At 31.1% G+C, this 22,909-nt stretch overlaps 1 protein-coding gene across 1 annotated transcript; it reads right to left on the bottom strand.

Annotated features, from left to right (window-relative positions):
• Positions 1-10,795: 10,795 nt before the first annotated feature.
• LOC134282880 (protein PIF-like) lies at positions 10,796-13,672 on the bottom strand. Its single transcript, XM_062765278.1, has 6 exons — positions 13,554-13,672; positions 12,840-13,382; positions 12,319-12,714; positions 11,791-12,162; positions 11,331-11,680; positions 10,796-11,165 (listed from the first exon to the last, which is right to left on the bottom strand). The coding sequence occupies exons 1-6, from the start codon at positions 13,633-13,635 to the stop codon at positions 10,953-10,955; spliced, it is 1,956 nt and encodes a 651-aa protein (XP_062621262.1). The 5' UTR covers positions 13,636-13,672; the 3' UTR covers positions 10,796-10,952.
• Positions 13,673-22,909: the final 9,237 nt, after the last annotated feature.

The raw sequence follows: 22,909 nt of genomic DNA, 5'->3' as shown, positions 1-22,909 counted from the left end.
GAGATTTTGGTTCGATGACTTTAAAAAAAATGCATGTCATCTAATGTTCCGTCTACTTGATCAAGGCCTCACACCAGGTGTCGCCAATCAACAGGGGATGTTTACTCCTACTTCGCACCTGATCCAACCTCAGGGATCTGTATTTATTTAAACAATAAAATGCTTTCTTTGTTTGTTATTACCGTAAGCGGGTTATGTAATTTTTTTCTGCAATAGCTGCGACCGTTCATTCCAGTAATAACAAATAAAGAAAGACATTTTATTGTTTATATTTATATCTGTTTAAATTATCATTTTAAGTAGGATTAAAAATATTAATTATTGTGTTAATGATGCGAACGTCTTTGTACGTTTCATTGATGGAACGGCCACTGATCAAGAAATCTGTACAGGTGATATGCCTAATGTAGTTCATGCAGTGATGAACGCAATGGGTTTTCTTAAGAAATAAAGAAGAAAATATTCAGTGGATGTAAATATATCATTTTTCACAGAAGTGCATTGTTTTTTAGTTTTTATGAGATGGGTTGCTGTTTTTTTTAAAAACCTTTTTCATTCTTGTGTAGAACCCAAATATAAGATGCTCTCCACCTACACAGAAATTTTACCAATCTACACGTAGGTTTTGGAAAAACAAAATGGAAAAATGTTTTACAATTTGGTGGATATATAATATTATTACTCTCTTTAACCTCAAACTATTTGAATAGAAGTCTCTCATCCTCCTCATCTTGAATTTACAAGTCCTTCGAATAGAACCTTAATAACCAAGGTCCAATGTCACGGCTGGCTTTGGCATGATAAAGTTCCCTCGCTGCTCAATGCATACATGTAGCCCTAAATAAAGGTCTAAACCTATATTTAAAACCCTTCACCGGTAACGTCTTTATATGGGTGAAAAAAATCTGAATGGGACGAAAAACAACATTCAGTTTTTCAATGATTTTTCGCGAAAGACATTTTTAAACTAAGGGACTTATATATCCTTTTGAATATTGAGAAACTATGTATAAACTGCTTAAACTGGTTCGCTATCTTAAAAGGTCATTCTTCACTCATCATTCACTGTACATTGTCTGAAAACGCTTTTTTTTTTTATAAATTATAACCTTAGCTCTAACCCTAACCCTAACCCTTGCAGCTTAACCCTAACTCTTATTCTGACCCTAACATAGCTCTAAACATAATCCTAGCCCTAACTCTAACTCTAACTCTAACTCTAACCCTAACCCTTACCCCTAACCCTAACCCTAATCCTAGGCTTCGCTCTAACTCTAACCCTAACCACAAACCTTGCAGCTAAACCTTTACTCGTATTCTAACCCTAACCCTAGGCTAACCCTAGCCCTAACTCTAACCCTAATCCTATCCCAGCTTAACCCAAACTCTTATTCCAACCCTAAGCTACCCCTAATGCTAAACCTAGCCCTAGCTCTAACGCCTAGTCCTAACCCTAACTCTATCCCTAACCCTAACTCTATCCCTAACCCTAACTCTAACCCTTGCAGCTTTATCCTAACTCTTATTCTAACCCTAACTCTAACCCAACCTTAACCCTAATGATAACCCTAGCCCTAGCTCTAACTTTTACTCTAACCGGAATCCTAGCCCTAACATCAATTCTAACCCTAACCCTTGCAGCTAAACCCTAACTGTTATTCTAATACTAATCCTAGACCAACCGTAACTCTTATGCTAACCCTAGCCCTAGCAGCCCTAACCCTAACTCTTATTTTAACCCTAGCCCTAGTTCTAACCCCTAAATCTAGCCGTAACCCTAACTATAACCTGTTCTCGAAAGAGATTTTTAAAGATAATGAACTATTATATATCCTTTTGAATATTGAGAAACTGCGTCTAAAACTGTTTCGCTATCTTTAAAGGTCATTCTTCACTCATTATCATTCACTGTTCATTGTCTGAAAACGCTATTTTGATAAATTAAGTGTTATAAATTAAAAATACTTCTTTAAACATGATATATTTTCGAAGCATCCTATTAAGTTTCTCACTTTTTGCTTCAATTTGATAAATTGTACTCATTTTAAGTACAAAATGATTTAAACAAGCACGGTACCTTAGATATCGTGACACCAATATTTAGGTCGTACGTATAAATCGTAAAGAACATGTACATGTAGGTCGAAATTCTATATCATGATTTATTATTCAAAGGTATTAAAATGCATCGTTTAATGTATGTCAGTAGTAACACTCTTCTGTCCATTCAATCTTATATAAACTAACATTTAAATGATTGTCTTGAAATTGTAATAGCTTATTTTTCTTCTAATTTATGTTCAACAATTATTTTTCCAAGATTTGAAGATACATTATAATGATAAAAAACGTGTCTTTTTTTTATTATTTCAGTCGGTTAAGGTAGTCTGATCCTCAGGTTTATAGAATTAGCAGTTAAGTAATCAAAAATACTCATAAAAGTATCCATGATTCAACAAAGTTATGTAATTTTATCCACAGCATTTCTTTAAAGTTAAAGATTCAAGTTAATCATATTATGTAGGGAAAATTGTCAAATCTTCAATATTTTTGCAGAAACGCGAATTAGAATATCAGCAACGCATTTTCTAATTGAAAATTGATCAACAAATATATTTTAGGTTAAAAAAAACGACAGGTATCCAGGCATTCAGAGAAATTGTCATGATTTTTATACTTATTTGCAATTTTTTGTCTTCTATTTCCGTCACATATTCTATAATACATAGTGTAAAAGGCTTTTGCTATCATTGCAAGACATCACAAGTCACTTCTTATTTCATATCATGCTAATAATCATTAGTATCTAAGGCTGGATTCAAGAAAATCTTATTTCTCTAAAACATTTTTTTTTCCTTTTATAGGGTAAAAATATCAAGTTTTACAAGACCTTTTCTAAGACTTCCAAAAACCTGGAATCTTATAAAGATGAATAAAATGAAAATTGTTGCATGAAAAAAAATCATTTTCAAGCTTCGTTTTGATGCATTTCAAATCAAATATTAATTTCTGGAGTTATCCTTCCTGGCTGAGGATCGGATATCCTTAACTCACACATACTTTTTAAGCAATATAATTCTACTTTTCTGACCTATCTGAAATAAATTATCATATGCAAATGCACCATTTTAACAAACAATATAAAATTTTTCAATTCCAATTTCAATTCACATTTTCGATCAAAATTCAATTTTTATTGGAAAACTGAACACTTTTAAAACTAGTGCTAATTGTAACGGGGACCGTTACAGATGTTCCCCAAACGCTCCCCAACTTCCTTTTTGGTGCCATATTCCCTGTATTCTCTATTAAATAAGAAATACTTTATGGAATTTAGTTAATCAAGGTCTTCCCAGAAAAATACAAAATATATTTAAAAATAGGCATTGCACGCGTGTTCATGTGCGTAACGACCATACTATCTTGTCTACACTATCTAAAATTTTAATATACTTAATATCAAAGTATTTAATCCAAAAGTATTAAAAAAATACACTCATTCGAGTGAATTTTTTATTATACTCATTTCACGTGCACGCACGTGCAAGCATGTGCATAATGACTACACCTTCTTGTAGGAGTCCCTTATAATCATCTATGTTCTAAATCCCATCCTGTTTGGTTGAAAAACAAGGGAGTTATAGCCATTTGAAGTTTCAGCCAATCAGATTGCAGCACACATGCATGCGTGTGATTTCATAAACTTTTATCTTTATCGTATTGAAGGATATCTAAATGAATGACTATATTTTAAAATTCCAAACATTTCGTCAAAAAGCAAAGGAGATATAGCCATTTCAAGTTTCAGCCAATCAGATCGCAGCACACGTGCATGCACGTGATTTCATGAATTTTTTTCTATATAATATTTTAGGATATCCTAATGCATGACTATGTTTTAAATCTCAAAGCATTTCGTCAAAAAACAAAGGAGATATAGCCATTTAAAGTTTCAGCCAATCAGATTGCAGCACGCGCGCATGCGCATGCTTTCATGAAAAATTTTATATATCATGCGGTAGATCTTCATAATATGTGACTATGTTCAAAATTTCAAAAGATTATGACAAGAAACAAGAAAGATATTGAGACTTTAGTTTCAGCCAATCAGAGCGAAGTGCACGTGCATGCGCGTGAGATCTTGCTATTTTGACCATGCCATCTTGTCTATACTACTAATGTATTCTTACACTATGAGTTTCAAAAATATTCATCAAAAAAAAGAAAAGTTACAGCGATATACTTTATATTGGTCATTTCACGTGTTGCACGTGAGCGCTCTTGCAAGCACGTGCGCGCAAAATGACCTTCGTTCGGCAAATCTACATAACATGTCTACTAACCCTAAAAACATTTTACCTTAGTCGGATGTGTAGTTTACAAGATCACTCGTGGACAAAATTTTCCCAGGAAGAAGAAAAATAATAATAATAATAAGAAACAGAGTAAAAACAATATGTTCCCCAACTTCGTTTGGGGAACATAATTATATACCTGTAGTTTTCATTTCGGTAAATTCTGTACTTGTCTTCTATAAATCGATTTGTTGTCCGATAATAAATATTCATGAAATCGTTCTTTACCAACGTGTTTTGTAATGCACGAACTCCCAGTACGAGTATCAGCATTAAACAGAGTTTTCTTGACATTTTTTAAACACATGACTATGCAAATATAGTGCGATGACCCTGTTATGTTTTTCGACCTTGATTACGTCTACATGTCAAACGGACAGTGTTTTGGTTGTTCGGGGTTACCTTTTTCAATGTATAATCTTTTAACTTTAATGTTTATACAATGTTAGAAATCTCAAATGTTTAGTACTAAAACTTATCTCGTCGGAAATTGAAAATGAAAGCAAAAAATGGAAGTTTTCATTTTGTAAATATTACTCCTTTTGAAACTGAATTTTATGCCGTATGCAAATCGATAAATAAAGATTTGGACAAAAGAAACAACAATACCGGTTTTTGTCTTGAAAAGAAAAGTTAATTCATTATTTTTTATATGTATCAAAAGTATAAATTAATGCATAAACATGTATTTGCAATTATATATGTAATATTCTGCCAAATGCGCAAATTTTAATTAAAAACAGAAAGTAACTCTAATCGAACAAACTTAATATTTTCTTGTCTATGCTTTGAGGTTTACCAATCTCCGAACCGCGTCCTATGTATTGATCGGATAGACAGAACTTTCTTTACTCAAAGGTAGTTTAAAGACAAAGGTATAGCAATTAGTATCAACCGCGTAAGACATTATTGATTGTATTTTTAAAAATCCCTTTCGAGAATATTTCACTCGAATAGAAATGTCAACATATACTGATAAAGGAGTTCAAATTTAGTGCTACACTCGGCACTTAAGTCCATTAAACAGTACAGAATAGGGAATTTAAAAGTACGGGCATTGGTTTTGTAGAATTCATCAGAAAAACCCGCAACTTACATTTCAGAGTATCAAGCGCTTGGAAAAGGGACAGTTGCTATCTTTCTTTCTTATCTGGACATAGTTTAGTCGCGACCGGGATTTGAACCTACGACCGTCAAATCAAGAACCGAGCACGTTAACAAAGAAACGAGCCAATGCTAGATTTGATTTGTTAAAAAGGCTTTTATAATTACCGTAGAATTTTCCAAATACTAAGTTGAAACGATTTTGTTGAAATCCCTGCTACAACAATTTATCCTTCAGTAGTGTTCTGCAGCTGAATATTGAATTGAGAGACATACATAAATACATATGCAATTAACAATAAACAATGGTTATTTCCATTCTTATGTTGACAGGATATTTCGCGGTAACCTTGAAATAAAAGATACTACAAAACCTGATATATCTATTTCATATTTGGATATTTTACTAGAAAAGACATCAATGGTTATCTGAAAACCAAGTGATGCTGAGTATATACTTATCACATGCATACGGGGTTGATATCATTTGATTCGATAAACAAGAACATGCTCTACATAAGAACAATTTATAAAAAGAGGTAACTTATTGACAAACAGGTTGATGAAACAAAAACATCAGAATTCTCTTTTAAAGCCATCCTTTTGTAAGTTCTGTATGTTCGAAACAAAGAGCTTGTCCCAATACACTCTATCATTAAGTCATATACTTTCTGACGTTTTTCATTCTAATTGTTAGACTATTATATACACACTGAACTGTCGAAAGACTTTTCCTTTATTATCCGATCATGACAAAGAGCTTACAACGGGTATGACCGATCGGCAGGGCAGGAGAAGCTCACTCCTCTATGGCACCTGAACCCACCTCTGATGTTTTAGAAGTTTGTGTTTGCTCTGCTCCTCATCTGTATTGTTCAACGGACTTTAAAACTTGAATACTGTTTATCTCCATAAATAAGAAATAGCTTGAAGAAATATTTGCGATCAAAGGGAAAGAACCTTAACTTAGCTATTGCAGGATAAACAAAGTCAAGAAACAAAACAGCTCTGTACAGGTGTTTGATGAATTAACATTAAGATTTGGTTGAAGAAAAGAAGCATTTGGATGTGAAAGGATGATGTGACATAACTGCTATCTGGGGCCCCTTTTTCCACGACGAATTATATTTAATCTACAACGATGTTGGTAGTTTTCAAACATGAGTGAATAAATACGACGCCTTTTGAATAGTTTCATTAGTTCAGGCACATTTTATTTACAAGGAATACTGGATTATCTTTGATTTTTTAGACCCTATCACAGCTAAATTCGGCCAGGTATTTTCTTTTATGGCAAGAGAATGGGCGGGTCTTAGTAAATAGAGGGATTTGCGTGTCCGAGAAGACCTTATATGGATATTGTTATTATTTCGCACTTAGTCATTGTCCAATCCGATGACAGAACAACAAAACATGCTGGTTTACTACGTTTACATTTTATCGCACACACGTGGTTTAGGTCAATTTACCTGTTATCCTTTTCTACATTTCAAACTTTTATAATGGTCAGCCAATGCTGTTTATACTTAATAATACGCATGGATTTTCAGCATTTACGGTTTTTAGGACAAGAAATGCACATGAAACTTATATTCACCGATACTCGGGAAATACGTGTAGACCTAGCGAATTGCTCACCAAACACGCTACAAAACTTTACACTAATGTTTAACATGTATATTCTATTAATTGTTTGTAACTGTATATAAATTTTACTGTGGTCTCGGAAATGGTACATATGTAGATCCGTGTCTAATCTGTGACTCAAATGCATAAAAAGCTATCGGAAAGCAGTAAAATTCCAAGCATGTTTCCCTAGTATTTTTGTGGAACTCACTCGTAACGAATTTCATTTAGCTGATTGGTCAGTTAGAAGCTCGCCTGTGCCTCGATTAGCATATGAATTCATTCTTACGTCAGAAAATCTAGTTCCGTCGATCTGTTTATAATGGGAAAGGCCAACTAGATTTTACAATTTTTTTTTAAAAATAGCATGTGAGCGCAGTTAGGTACAATTTTCTCCTTTCACATATAGGTAGATTTCAATAAAATTCAGTGACCAGTCAAAGGAGAAAATTGTACCTACCTGCGCTCGTATATTTTAAGGGCTTCAAAGAGTGGGGCGGGGTTAAAATGCTATGGGAATTGAATGTAAACATGATACCCCTACCCCAATAAAAGATCTATATCTTTCAAATCACGTTTCTATTTTTGTTAAAAATTGTATTCTATAAAGGTACACATATCAGTGATTAGTTACATACAAAAATGTGATTAAAATTTAGACATTTGATTTTTTGTCAGTATACGAGGGGCCGCAAGTCACCTCATCCTTTACGAAAATCAAATTTTGATATAAAGGTTTATTAAAGATTAATAAGTTATGACCCTCTAAAGCTTTAATGACAGTCAACAGGATTTTATTTTATATCTACCTTATAAGTGGAAATTCTAGCGAGATGCAAATTTAGCGATTTGTCCTTGAAAATGAGTATTTTATTTTTAGCGAAAACTATATTTAGCGATGTTTAAAAGCTCACTAAAGAAGCTATTACAACTAAAACGCAATCAATTTTTAGCTATATTCAATTTTAGCGATCTCAGCACCCTCGCTAATAATAACAAAATTAAATCTTCCTAAAAATCCTGCTTATACGGTATATTTGTTTCAATGACGTGTTAGTCAACTACATTTATTTTATTAAATTACCAATTCAAAGTTCAATTTAAGATACAATTCGATTACAGTTTATTTGAAAACAGGTATTCGGGAGATTCTTTTTTAATGAAAGTTGACTTCAAAGAAATATCCGTGAGAATTGTGAAAGAATCGGTTGTATTTATTTGTAGAAAAAGAGAAAGAAATTCTGATGTGGAAGATGTCGAAATGTTACTTACAAGACTGTTATTACATGTACGTTGCAGTTTAGCGTTGAAAACATCAATTCATACAGACAAACGGATGGAGAGATGCACAGTAAAATATCCGTAAAGAGAAGATATGCATATATGTTCGTTATTAAAATTCTTAACAGAATGGGAAAAAGGTATTATAACTCAATATGCTCATGAACCTATCGTGTGCAACTTCAGTTTTAAAACAGCTTAAACAGGTTTGAAAGTCAAATTCAAATGCTTTTGTAATGGCTTTAAATAATTTTCTTACACTGTTGTAAAAGGTTTTTTTCTTTTGAAATTGAAATACTTTGAGGTTTTCAAAACATTGAGAAAAATCAAAGGAAAAAAATAATAAGGCGAAGAAGAAAAGTAAAGGTAAGACTACTAATTAAGTGCTAAGAATAAGAATATTGCTGAAAGAACTAACGCAAATTCATATAAAATGTTTAAATATTAATTGCCTGTGAAATATGACCTGCATTTATTTGATGTATATTTATTTCATATTCATGATATTTTGCTTTGATTTTATTGTCAACTTCACTTACTTAAGAAGCAATATACCTTCATCATTCGGGTTTATATCTCTCAGTTGATTTGATACGCAAGAGCATGCTCTACGTAAGAACGATTTTTAAAACGAGGGTAGTTATTGACAAACAAGTATATCGTCGACGAATTGTCAATTAACAATGGTTATTTCCATTCTTGTGTCGACACTATATATCCCAGTGAGTTTGAGAGAACAAATACCACAGAGTCTGACACATCTGTTTCATATTTTGATATTTTATTTTTAAAAAGTCATAAATGGTAATCTAACAACCAAGCTGTATGATAAACGTGATGATTTTACCATTTCAATCGACAACTTCCCTTACTTATGCAGCAATATACCTTCATCACCTGCCTACGAAGATTATATCCCTTAGTTGGTTCGATACGCAAGAGCATGCTGCATACGTATGTAAAATTACTGGAACGTTGTAAATTATTGACAAACAAGTTAATGAAACAATAATATCAGCAGTCTCGTTTAAAGTCATCCTTTCCTAAGTTCTATGGTCGATACAATGACCATGTCAGCAAATAAAATTTATCATTAAGTCAAATGCTGACTGACGTTTTTTATACAAATTGTTTGTCAATTTTATACACACTAGATTGTCAACAGATTTATCCCATATTTCCCGATCACGACAAGTAGTATAGTGTGGTGTGACCGGTGGGCAGAGGAATGCTCATTTCTTCATGACACCTTATCCCACCTCTGATCATTTGGAGGTCCCCGTTGCTGTGTCCCTAACTGTGTTATTTGATAGACTCTTGAGCTTAATTATTGTTCGTGATCTCCATATATTTCATCCACTAAAACGTCACAATTCTGTTAGGAGTACCAATAGAGATTTCATTGGTGTAAAAACATTATAAATTATAAAAATAAAAATTATGTGAAAATAATTCTAAAATAATATATTATTATAAAATATCATAATTATATACATTATATTATAATAATTATTAAAAAAAAGAAGGCTTGATATACGAGTAGAGAAAATAATTCGTAATGCATGTAAGTATATGTTGTGCAAATTTCTAACTCCTTAATCTGTCTGTATAACACACATTGCAAAAGTGTGGAGTAGCAAATAGTAACTATGCTACAGATCTATTTTGCAATATAACATTTATTCCACCGAAGAAGTTTTTAAATAATTTGAGTTTACTAATATCATTTGAGGTGCTTATTGGAAATCATAGTATTGATATTATATAGAATCGATGAATTGCGTGCAGCAAATTTGAAAGAAATCAGGGGTTTCGACATGGAACCGCAATTTTTTTGTTAACTTTTTATTTTTCAATATTTCTTATTGATAGTTAAACATATACACTGAGTATGTAAATTACATCTGTTTTTGTCTTCTTTTTTTTAAGTTAAACTTTAAATAAACTATAATCTTTTGATATGTTAATACTATATTGTATTTTATCATCGTATTATGTCATATTTGTTTATTCATTTTTGTATGAAAAAAAAATCTTAGAGTCAATTCAGGTTTTCGGTAAGATAAAACAAAACGCATGCGATTAATGTGACCATTTGAAATATTGTATAAATATCTTTCCATCACAAAAAAGTTATAGATGATATCTTGTCATCTTAACATTTTTCTTCATTTCATTTAATAGGAGTTAATTCCCTTTCGTAGTGAAGTTAAACATATATGATCACCAATCAGTTAACAAAAATCCTTATCTTATCGAAATAGTAATATCGACCATTACTTATTGTAAAAAAAAAAGTGTGTACATCTTTATTCTTTAACTTAGTAATGTTCCATTTTTATTACTCATAAGAACAGCAGTTGTTATGTAAACATTTCATATTAATCATGCAGCATAAAAAGAATAACACATTAAGTAGAGTTTTCATATTTTTATTCACAACCCCAACAACAATTAACAAGCTTCATTTATTGTAATAAATTAACAAACTTAAATAAATTGCCATTTAATGGCTACTGTCAGCATCAATCAAATTTATAATTGTCAATATCACAGTATTGCTTGTGGATTTCCTCCAGGTAGGGATCAATACCTTTTCTTCTCTTCATGACAATAATAAATTGTTACATAATCCATAAATCCTTGAAAGTTTTGGAAGCCTTTTACTGCTCCTATGTTAAGGCCTCCATGGGCCATTTTGATTGGTCCGTAGGTCCATCTCTTACAACTTTTGCCGTTGACATAACCCTCCAGGGTATTCGAATCGTGGATGAAATAAGCTTCGTTCCAGCAAGCAGTCTAAAATATAAATAGAAAAAAATTAGGAGCACGTTTTAAATTCATTCTACAAGGTCTTACCAAAGACTTTCTCGTTTACATAGATCATGGATCTTACTTTTCAAATCTTACATGTAAATATATTCTAGACATAAAAAAGAATATCTAATCATTTTTTTTCCTCACCTTGGCGGGTAAATGGAAAGTTGTAATTTTATGCTTTGCGCTCTCTGCCATAAAGTTTATGCCTCTTCTTCCCTTTATCATAAACATAGTTGGTTGTTCTTTTTCACAGTCACCATTGCTGATTAGGCCTTCCATGTGCTTACTTGGAATGTCTAGGTAGCGCATCTTTATAACAAATGTGGAGGCTGACTGCATCTCGGGAAATTTCGGGATAGATAGCCTAGCGTTTCCATCAAAGTATCCAAGACCATTACCAATAAATTGGACGTTGTGATTTTCGACAAAGACATGGTTACCAGAGGTATCCAGGCAATTTTTGTCAAATGGAATGTGTACGACTGCTTTGCATACTAGAATTTAGAAACAATATTATATGATTAAACCGTCTAGCGTTTTGCATATTAGAACAGAAAAAATATGTGAAATATTGAAAGAAAAAATCTCAAGTAATTGCCATTACCTTTGTCCTTTTGGTCATCGGTGTGATGAATTTTTCCACTGTTTAATGGCAGGCACTGACATGAATCACTGTCAAAGATATTCCCGGGCTCACAACATTTCTTCACCCATCCATAACCATAGACAAATTCCTCGTACTTGTCGAGATCAGCAAAACTCATTCGTTTGTTGCATTCTTTTTTCTCTTTTTTCTCTTCTAGTGGACAGGGATCTTTACATTGGGGTTGAGGAATGCAGCCTTTAAAAGGAACATAGCCAAACCCAACAGGACAACACTTTGGTACTGATTTACCATGGCTGCATATCCAGTGTGCCTTGCAGTTCTCCATATGACCAAATGGGTAAGACAGTATACTTGGTATGGAACATTTATCTGTAATGAACGAATGTTTTCAATAAAAGACTTATCTTTCTGAAAAATATCATTGTGCATATGCATAAAAATCAAAGTCTAAAGATGTCAGTAAATTAGCAAATTGACAACACTCATGTTCCCTTAGTCGAAACTCAAACACAACTTTAATATTACCTTTTGGACAGGGTACTTCTGCTGCATTTCTACATTTGATTTCCTCTTGGTCCCAATACATTCCAAACGGACATTGTCTGTAAACCGCTTGAACTTTACCGCCGTATCCGAAGTAACATTGGATGTATTTGTCACAGTCTTCAGGGTGGCTGTGGAATCCCTCGCCGTTTTTCATTTTACAGTCGTTACAGATGCGTGGGTCTGGTCCGGGATTAACGGGTGGTTTTGGCGGTGTCGTTGTTGTCGGTGTCGTTGTTGTTGTTGTTGTCGGTGTGGTAGTTGTCGTAGTTGGTGTTGTCGTTGTTGTTGTTGGGGTGGTGGTGGTGGTAGGTGCAGGAGTTGTGGTGGTGGTAGTGGTGGTGGTTGTTGTTGTCGTCGTCGTTGTTGTTGTTGTTGCTAAAAATACCAACAAATTTGTTTAAGCTATAGCAAAAGCGGTCAATGACGATGTGAATAATAAACATGAAGCAAATTAATCGAAATACATTGAACTGAATAGTCATGAAACTTGTAATACTTACTAGGACAAACTAGCTTCACAATGTTTTCCAGATTCCTAGCCAACATATCAAAAGATTCAACGGTAAGAACTTGTGATGGTTTTGATGCAATGGCATTAAGTTCATCGATATCCGTTAAGTGTGTGACTCCAACAGAGTACATATTTATTCCGTATTCTTTCGCCAGAGATGCTTGCATGGCAGTCAGAGGTGGTTCTTTAGAAATACCATCCGTCACAACAATTCCCACCATCGGTACACCATCTCTAGGTTTACCCCTGAAGATTTCTCTCATTTTCTCGATCCCCAAGTCTGTGTTCGTTCCCTCCCGTGGATGAGGCATTGTTTGTGCTTGCTTTCTAAGGTAGTCTTTATCATCTGAAAGTGGTACTTCCAAAGCTATATCACGACTATAGACGACCATTCCCATCCTGCCATTACCTTCTCCAATGTTAAGACGATCTACCAGACCTTCCATGGCAAGTCGTAAAGTATCAAAATCAACTTTGTTGATGCTATCGGAGCCGTCAATACAGAAAACAATGTCGAAAAGCTGTTTACATTCTGCAAAAAAAGCAAAATACATGTAGTGGTCATTTTCAACTAGAGATTGGTCTTTGATTTTCAGTTTAGAAAAGACGACCAAACCAAATAGCTTTCAGTATCAAAAATCAATATATTGCTTCAAAGAACGGCAATTAGTGATCAAGAAGGCTGAATTAAATAATTACTCACCACTGTCGGAATCGCCATTGACTGTCCAATTCAGTTGAGAAACCAAATAAAATATAACAATTACTCTAAATGAATTTTGCATTTTGCTAAAGCAAAGAATTGAAGAATTTTCTTTTTGGAGGAAATAGATGTTATTGTGACTATACCTTGAAATCGGGGTCTTATTTATACCAGTTTTAAAAGAGCAAAAATCAATTACATGGGTCACAGTGAATTTTTCAGGAATTTTCTGGTGCTTTTTTGCGATTTAAATCGTGTGATATACATGATTGGTTGTTGCCTAGTATATGTATGTGACGTAGCTTGAAGAATCTAACAGGTCCGGAAAACAATACTAACTCATTCATCAAATAAAGGTGAAAAACAATAAAACATCCTCTTTTCTAAAACTCTGTCTCCGGATATTATCACTCATTCATCATCTTCAATATACTTTGTGTGCACTTTCTGTATGATGTACAGCCCATCCATGCATATTCATCTGAAGAGTTCAGAATGCAAGATCTTTGAAAGTTGTTCGACTGGTTTGAGAAATTTTTCTTTCTTTTTGTATGAAACATTTTGCATCATTCTTATCATACAAAATACATTTGTTGAATATAAAAACTATAGCAAATTTATTATTATTTTTCTTTGCGACATCGCCTCTTATATTTTTATTCTTTTTTTATTTTCGTGTAAGATTTATATTTCAATTCATTCTTTTTTATCATTATATTTGAGAGAAAACTCCAAAAACAATTTTTTTTTCGTAAATATGAAAATAGATATAAAGATGACTTAAACATTATTAACATCACCATGAAATAAAACATTCAATGCATCCCCAACATATTGGAAAATTCTTCTTTTTGACAAAATAAGAATCCACTAGCCATCTTACGATGGAGAATTTAATATTGTGCGGTTTGGTTCTTTCACCCTTTATTTTATGCTTGACATTAATTTGCAAATAGGAAATTTCATTTTTTGTATTGTTTTTTTTTTTAACTATAATTATTACTGATTTATTTGTATTTTGTGTTTGTTTATTTAGAAGTTTGTGCGTTTGAAGTAGATTTTTTTATTAATAATTCGCAGGTGAAAAAATGACAGGTTGACATACGTTTCTGTTGTCGGTTACATTAAAACGTCACCTTTATGTCTTTCTTGCTTGTTAACGACATATTTGTGGTTTATTTCGCTATGAAATATATTGTTTATCAATATCATAGTGCTATTGACAAATTCAGTTATCTGGGGTAATTCATTGAATCCTGATTTGTGTACAATGGCCATGTAGATCTTCATTTGCATTTGATTTGAAAATAAAATTTTAATTACATAAAAATAATACGTAATTACTTTGAAACATAAATTATCCTCAGAATTTATGATGGAATGTTATACACAACTATAGGCATTAGATTTCATATTTTGTGGTTCCAAGTTCGGCAGATCTTATCATTATTGTAAGCGTTTACAATCGGTAATGACATATGCGGAAATCTCAACCGCGGAAGATAATTGTTTTTTAAGAAAAAGAGACATAAAATATATTTCAAGAAAATGCATAATGAATACATTATTTAATGTATTAGATTATTAAAATGACCTCTTTTTTAATACTTCATCTTCATATCATTTTCGTACTTTTTTTTTAAATTCATTGTTCTATGGATTGTTATTTTTGGTACAAACAGAAAACACTTGTAATGAAATTCATTCATTTATTGCTATACCACATTTCTTTTCTTTATCCTTTCATTAGAAGTTTTTCTTGCAATCATGTTTTGAAGCAAGGTAACACTGGCGATCTTAACATGTCATTGACAATTGAAATGAATGTATTCAAAAAGTTTTAGTAGAAATGTATATAAAATCCTTTCATCAAAGAAGAAAACATTTTTTTCTATATCTTATATATATATATATATATATATATATATATATATATATATATATATATATATATATATATATATATATATATATATATATACTATATTTCATATATACTATACTAGTGGAATGCCTAGTAATATATTTTTGTAATCATATATTTTATTTCTAAATCAAATATTTTAACTTCCTCTGAACTGGTTTAGGTGCTTAAAACATAATAATTTTGAAAAATGAAATGTATGCACTTTTTACAAAATTATTTTTATATGTCCTTATTTCACTGTTTGATGCAAGATATACCCGTATTTGTATACATATATATATAGTACCTCTCTTACCATTTATATATAGAGAAAAGTGAACTTGAAAGGCCAACTTTTGTTCCTCTTTGCAGGTTTTAATATTGGTTTGTCTGTTTTAACGTCCCTATTGAGAATTTTCGCTCATACTGAGATGCCACCACTTGCCGGAGGAGTGCTGAAAATTTAAGACCTGTGCTCTGCATTCAAGGCCATTGAAAAGGAAGTGTTTTGAAAAACTGGTCATCATTAGTTGACTAAATGAATAATTCAAAAAAATTGGATATAATTTTCATGGGAAATAATTAGACTTCTTAATTAAGTGGACCTAATTTAAGATGAGTGAGGAATCTCTGGCAAAGAAAAAAACCCATATATATCCCTTTAATCTTTCCTTATTGGTTTTCGGCCCTGGAAGATTAGCCAGAATAGTACATATTAATACTCTAAAGATCAGAAATACATAATTGTGGTAAGTTTTGATGAATGGTTGTGTTGGTTGTGTGTCTAGTAGGTGGTTGATGAAGGAAGGAAATTAAATTGACATGGTTTTAATCGATGAGATACGTGATTTCTTCATAGCTATGCAACTTACCGTAAAAAAATGAATCTTTCTTTATAATGCTATTATAATACATTCAGTTATTTACTGAATCTTCTGAAGGATCTTGTGCGTCATAGCAAAAAGTTTAATATCATTCGCGTCCTTTTTATAGAACTTCATAATTTATATTATGCTAAATTAAGCGCATATTAGAGTCAATATTTTTTGCTCTGTATTATTGACAAAAGGAAAAACAAACAAATAATAATAGAATATGATTTATACCTTGACCGTCACTGTTTCGATGGAAACTGAATAACATTTGTTGTTTGTGTGTTCGTTCATTTTTCCTACGTTCTTTACCATGCGACATAATTTCAATCAGGATTACAAATCAAAAAATAAGATTTTCTTTATTGATCGACTAATAAATATTAATTCTATTATTAAATTTTTAAAGCATGCAGTTTTTATTTAATCATCTTAATTATATCTCTGTTGGACAATTTGAAATCTCCTTTTTGCAAATGTGTCTTGCAGCAATTCTTTAAAACTAAAATTTAAAAAATGACATGAATTTTAATTTACGAAAAGGTTAAATATCAAGGAGACATGGTTTGCCTTGTACGGCACTTTGGATGATAAATAACCTTTATTGAAATGATGGCAACATTTCCAGAAAATTACATTGGATCATGGAAAGTATTCATTAATCTTTTGAAGATTCTGGAGAAGCTGTCAAAGAAAGTGTAAAAAGTATGCATGGCAAAAAAAGACAAAAAAGGAAAAACATGTCGGCTCATCCGTTGAAAGAAACTGAACAGCTAATGATCGTTAGGTAATACTTGATTTTATTTTTTAACATTAAGTGTATTTTTTTTCTTGTCAAATGAAATCAGAACTATATGTTTTAAACTTCCTTCCTGGTCTTCGTTCAATATATCTCACAATTATATAATTAAATGAAGATTTTGTCTCTTAATAAATGAACTGAAAACAAAATGATTGAACCTTTATGTTCTTTTTTTTTTAAATAACCATTAAATTTATTTTTTACATTGTTGCCGAGGTGGCGAAGTTGTTAGACTGTTTCCTCTAGAGTTTCGTACTAAGGGGTTGAGCCTTACATCTAGGAGTTGATCCTTTTGTCGCCAATTCGCACGTTGAAACTGGTCCTGAGGATAATGTTGTATTAACTAAGGACCCATGTCAATAGGTCAAAAAAGATCCCTTACTGCTTGAAGGATATGAGATCAAACTACGAAGCTGATTTGAAGGCCTCCATCAGAAAGTTGTTCTAATCTAAATTGTATATAGTCGTTGACATTTCTCATATAAATAAACAGTATTAATCTAAATTGTATTGTAGTTGATTTTTTTTCATATAACTATTTTTTATAGCAATTTCTCTATTAAAAAAACAAACAAAAAACAAAAAAACAAAGAATTGTGTAGTAACTGAATATCTTACATTGAAGGACTTTTGTTTGCACTCTTTTATTTTCTTGTATATGTTAAGTAATAACTCTCGTGTGTAATTTATCTTTATCTTTTTTTCCTATTTCTAGTTTTAAGTATTGTAGTTTATTATGAATTATTTAATTATTGTAAACCATTGTCGATTCTTAACATTTGTAACCTGACCACTTGGAGAGGACTTATATATGTTATGTCTGATTTCCAATCCAGTTAATAAATGTAAATTGACTTTATATAAAATACTGATAAAATTAATTAAATTAGTCATTTAATATATACATTGTATATGTAATCTCTTGAAATTGATTATCAATATAAGTGACATAGTAATAATAAGAATTAGATTATTTATCTGAGTCGTAAAATGACTTGAAGACAGCAAAAAAAAAAAACAATTTCGCATTCATCAAGAAAATGGTATAATGGAAGCGATGGAACTGTCTTAAAAACAGGGACTTGAAATGAAATTTCGTTTCCTAGACCACGAAACATACAAATTACAAAGAAAATGTTTTGAATGATTATAATTTATAATCCGGCAATTCACTGATCATTCGGATATAGTGCTTTTAAGGGAATCTTGTATAAAGTTTGTGAAAATATTTCATGAAGCAAACAATTTGTACTAGTTAAGCAAGCAAATTAGATTTTTTTAATTTTTGCTCTGAGCAATTTCATCTGGACAGTAAGCTTTTTAAAATTTCTACCACAAGTTGCAAATAGCGCCGTTCTTCAAGATAGAGAGATAAGGATGAAATAATTTACAGGCACAAAAGCACTAATCGGATGACAAAACTTTGAAAATACAAAAGGTGACTTAAGAAGTTTTGCAAAACTCAAAATTCTTGAGTTTTATAAACCAAGTATTCGTACTTTTTAAATTATTTTCGAACTCGTTTTTTTATCATGATATCTCTTGAAAATTAAATACAGCGATGAAGATATAACTTAAAATTTAATAAAGAGCTGAGAGATTAACTTCAAAAGAAGACTTTATGAAGACTTTCCATGATACAGTGTAATTTTCTGGAAATTTTGCCATCATTTCAATAGACGTTATTAATCATCCAGTGTGCCGTACAAGGCAAACCATGTCACCATAATATTTATCCTTTTTGTAAATTAAAGTTGCTATCATTTTTTACATTTCAAATTTACTGTTATCAATTGCAAGTGATAAATTATTTTAAATTTAGCAAATTTTGAAAATACGACACATTTGTTAGATTATCTAAACGTTTCAGTTAGAATTTTTTGCAAAATCTATATTAATTTTATTAAACTTTATTGTCTTTTTTTAAGATAAAATTATTTTCTTTTACACAATTCATCTATTTCCTCACTTTTTCCATTTGTGTCATAAACGAATGAATAACGTCAGGAATTCTTGGCGCCATCATGTATATGTCTGATATTATACTTATGGTTAAATTGTATTTAAAAATCGCGTACGTCTAAAAACACAGTTTTAAAATTCATGTTAAATATTCACTTTCTGATACTGCTTGATAATCAAAAATGAATAAACTTAAAACTAAATATACGTTTATATATGAAGCTAGAGATGGGTCGCAAAATAATTTTTTTAAAATAATTAATTAAAAAATGTCTTCATAAAATGACTTTCGCAAACGTCACACACCAATTATCACAATTATCATAAAAAAGGTTTTAAAATTTTTCTTAAGCTCAGCAATTTTTTAAGCACTGTGTAGGAATTCTAGAACTGCAATAAGAATGTATATGGGATTTGGTATTTTTGTGACATAGCATTTTTTTTTAATAATGGAGCTGAATTTATGCACGTTTCCTATAACAGCCGTAGTATAATGTTCATTTAGCAAGAACATTTCCATGTGCAGATTTATTAAAATAAACCCTATTTTTACACCAATAGCGCTTTATTAAGTATGGAGGAGATCAACAAGAAGAAATGACTTTTTTCAGCTTCTTTTAAAAATGATCATGGATAGGATAAGAGTTTGTAATGTGCACCGTATTTGGACATATATTAATTTGCATTAGGAAGTAATATTACGTATATCGATATAAATAATTACGTTCCTTTAACCTGTTTATTACTACCCCTTCAATTTGGTACCAAATAAACTATCGTCGGAAACGCATGATTGTTTACTTATACAAAGTGCATATTTACGGGACCTTTAGATATGTTCTTTTGAGGTCTTAGAATCAACTTTATTTTGTACATTCATTAGAGTATGTTTGCCTGTATTCAATTTGTATACTATTTTTTTTCCCTGAAATTAAATTAAACTTTTATATTTTTATCATAACTGCATGCATATCCCCGCAAACAAATAAAAGAACTTGCACTCAAACTCATATATTTAAAATGCCATGTCGGAATTTTTAACCCCAAAACCATCAATTCAAATTGTTTTGATCTGGATTTTCCATATACTAAAAATAATATGGTATCGTCTTGCTAAAGATCATTTAATATAACTTTTATCACACCTTACTTCTGAGCTCTTCAGTTCATCTTTGTTGATAAAATGTTTAAATAAATCACATCATGAAACCTTAATTCTGCCTTTTTGTCTCCAAAAAGCAATGACAAAGCGCAAATAAGAACATTTATTTGACCTTGAAAATATATCAATTTTTTTCGGAGAAGTTTCCATACCTGTTTGTTTAAACAATTTGATAAGGAAGGGGGAGGGGGCCTCCAACATTTTTATATGAAGATTTATGAGTACAAGAATATCATATTTTTTTTATTTAAAAAACTGTTTTTACAGGACGAATGGAAGGAATTTATTTTTGATACACAATTGTCCTGATAAAATTCTAGCTTTTGAAAACGTTACATACAAAAGGTAAAATAAATGCTTAAGTATACTATAGTTAATGAATTAAAATTATCAAACAAAAACGATATAATGTAATATATAATGTGATATAATGTAATAATTTAAACTTTAAAATCTTTCAGGGAAAAAAATAATTAATCTGATTTTCACACGTATCCAACTATTTAATAAATGAAAAACGGTGATAAGAATATTAGGAGTGCGACAAATCTCTTAAAAATATGGTACAAGTTAACATATCTTTTTTCTTAAAGCATTGACTTCACCACATCTAAAAGGGAAACTTCTTCCTTATTTCAAATTGTTCCTCCATACCTTTCATTTTATTTGCTTATTTAATGTCCTTCCTTCGACTTTTATTCATTCTATATACCCCTTTTAATTTGGATGGCCAAATTTCATTAAATACCTGTTCAAACCCCCTTGTGAATGCAAGTGATTAGCCAGAAAATGTTTAAAAAAGCATTTTCAACAGAGGAAAGGTATAAATTTATTTGTTGATTCAGTGGCATTTCATGACAGTGTGAAGGAAAATTAAAGGTATATTTTTCTCTCTTTTAGATAGTAATGGAGTCAATGCTTCAAGAAACAAGTTTTGTTAACTTGTTGCATATTTGAACCTTTTAGATTCTTATATTTTGAATTAGCATCACAATTATCATATTCTTTTTTAAATGTATGAAATATTACAGTTATTTTGCAAATAAAAGCATTTGCCTTCATATTAAATGACAGACGAGGTGCCAGGATGACAGACATTAACTATTAAGAGGTTACTGTAACAATAAAACTGTCAATCTGTGTTAAAGGGATTTTTACAACACTTTATGATGATCTTCTACACTTGATACTTAAATCAATCAAATGAAAAGCAGATCTTAGCATTTAATTCTTAGTACATGTATTTTTCATCCTCCCAAATTTAACACCATAAATTCAAAATTTATATATAATTAATTTAAAAGGGAATTAATTAAGGATTTGGATTTCAGTACAAAGGAGATAAACAAGAGAGAAATACAACCTTTTTATCTTCTTTCAATGATCAGGGATGGGATTTGTATTTGCAGTATCAGATATATATAATATTGTATTTAAAATATATAACGAAGTTATTTTACATTACATATGTTTCTATTCTTGACGCATAAATATTCGATACCCTTTGGACCTGGACAAATATGAACTATCGTATGAAACAAATAGTTGATAATGCTCGTAATCATTTAATCATTTCTTAATTAATAATGTTGTCACATACAAGAGTATATATTAATATAGACGTTAACCTCTCAAAGACAATTTTTGATACACATGCACTCAAATTCATTCATACATTAAGAACAATAAGTCCGATTTGTTAACCCCAAAATCATCAATTCAAATTTTTTGGGAAGTTGGTTTTCCATGAATCTAAAACATGGTACATGTATATCTTGTCTTAAACGCCACGGTCATTTTATGTATGACTACTACCACACCTCACAATTTGAGTTCTCCAATTTATCTTTGTTGATAAAATGCCCTAATGAATCACGTACAGCAAATCTTATTTTGTTTTTTTTTTCCTCATCAAAGCAATGACAAAGCTCAAATTAGAGCATTAAATTGACCTTGAAAATCGATATCAAACGATTTCTTTTTTTAATGAAGTTTATGAGGATAAAAGCATCATTTTATTATATAGTATGTAGATCTTTAAAGACAGCTTGAAGAAAATTATTATCGAAGCTGTTTTCTTTTTAGAAACTCTTATAATTAGAAAAAAATGTTGCATATGATTATTCATATTTTTATTCAAATGTAAAAAAAAAAAAGTGTTATTGCAAATGAAGTCTTAGTTTTCTTGAAATGAAGAAGACAAGGTGTTTGAATGATGGAAGTAACTGTAAAGTGGTTACAATTTAACTGTCATTCTATATTATAAGACTTTTTTAAAAACAAAGTTGGATCCCTTCGCTGCCTTATAAGATAAACATTCGCAGTGTCAATTGCTGAACAATGAAGAAATTAAAGGCTAAAAATTGCTTTAATTTGTCAGTAAGGAGAGTCATTTTTAGAGAGTATAAACTGAATCAAAATTAATTATTTTCAAAGTACCACAACAGAGCTGTGTACCATTACTCAGTATTCTAGATAAATCCTGCGATTGTCTTTGCTCGTGAGAACAGTAAATAAACATGCAGATACAATTTGAAAAGAAAACTAAATTTTTGGAGAAAATCACAAATGATCACTTTTGAAAGAAAATCTTTTTTCAAAAAAAAGGAAAATAAAGCGAGCATTGGTCGATCTAGGGAATATTATCAACAA

Source organism: Saccostrea cucullata, unplaced genomic scaffold, assembly GCF_032062105.1.
Source record: "Saccostrea cucullata isolate Sc308-1 unplaced genomic scaffold, CSIRO_AGI_Scuc_v1 ctg406, whole genome shotgun sequence".
Classification (NCBI taxonomy): Eukaryota; Metazoa; Mollusca; class Bivalvia; order Ostreida; family Ostreidae; genus Saccostrea; species Saccostrea cuccullata.
This window is presented reverse-complemented; position numbering and strand designations above follow the sequence as displayed.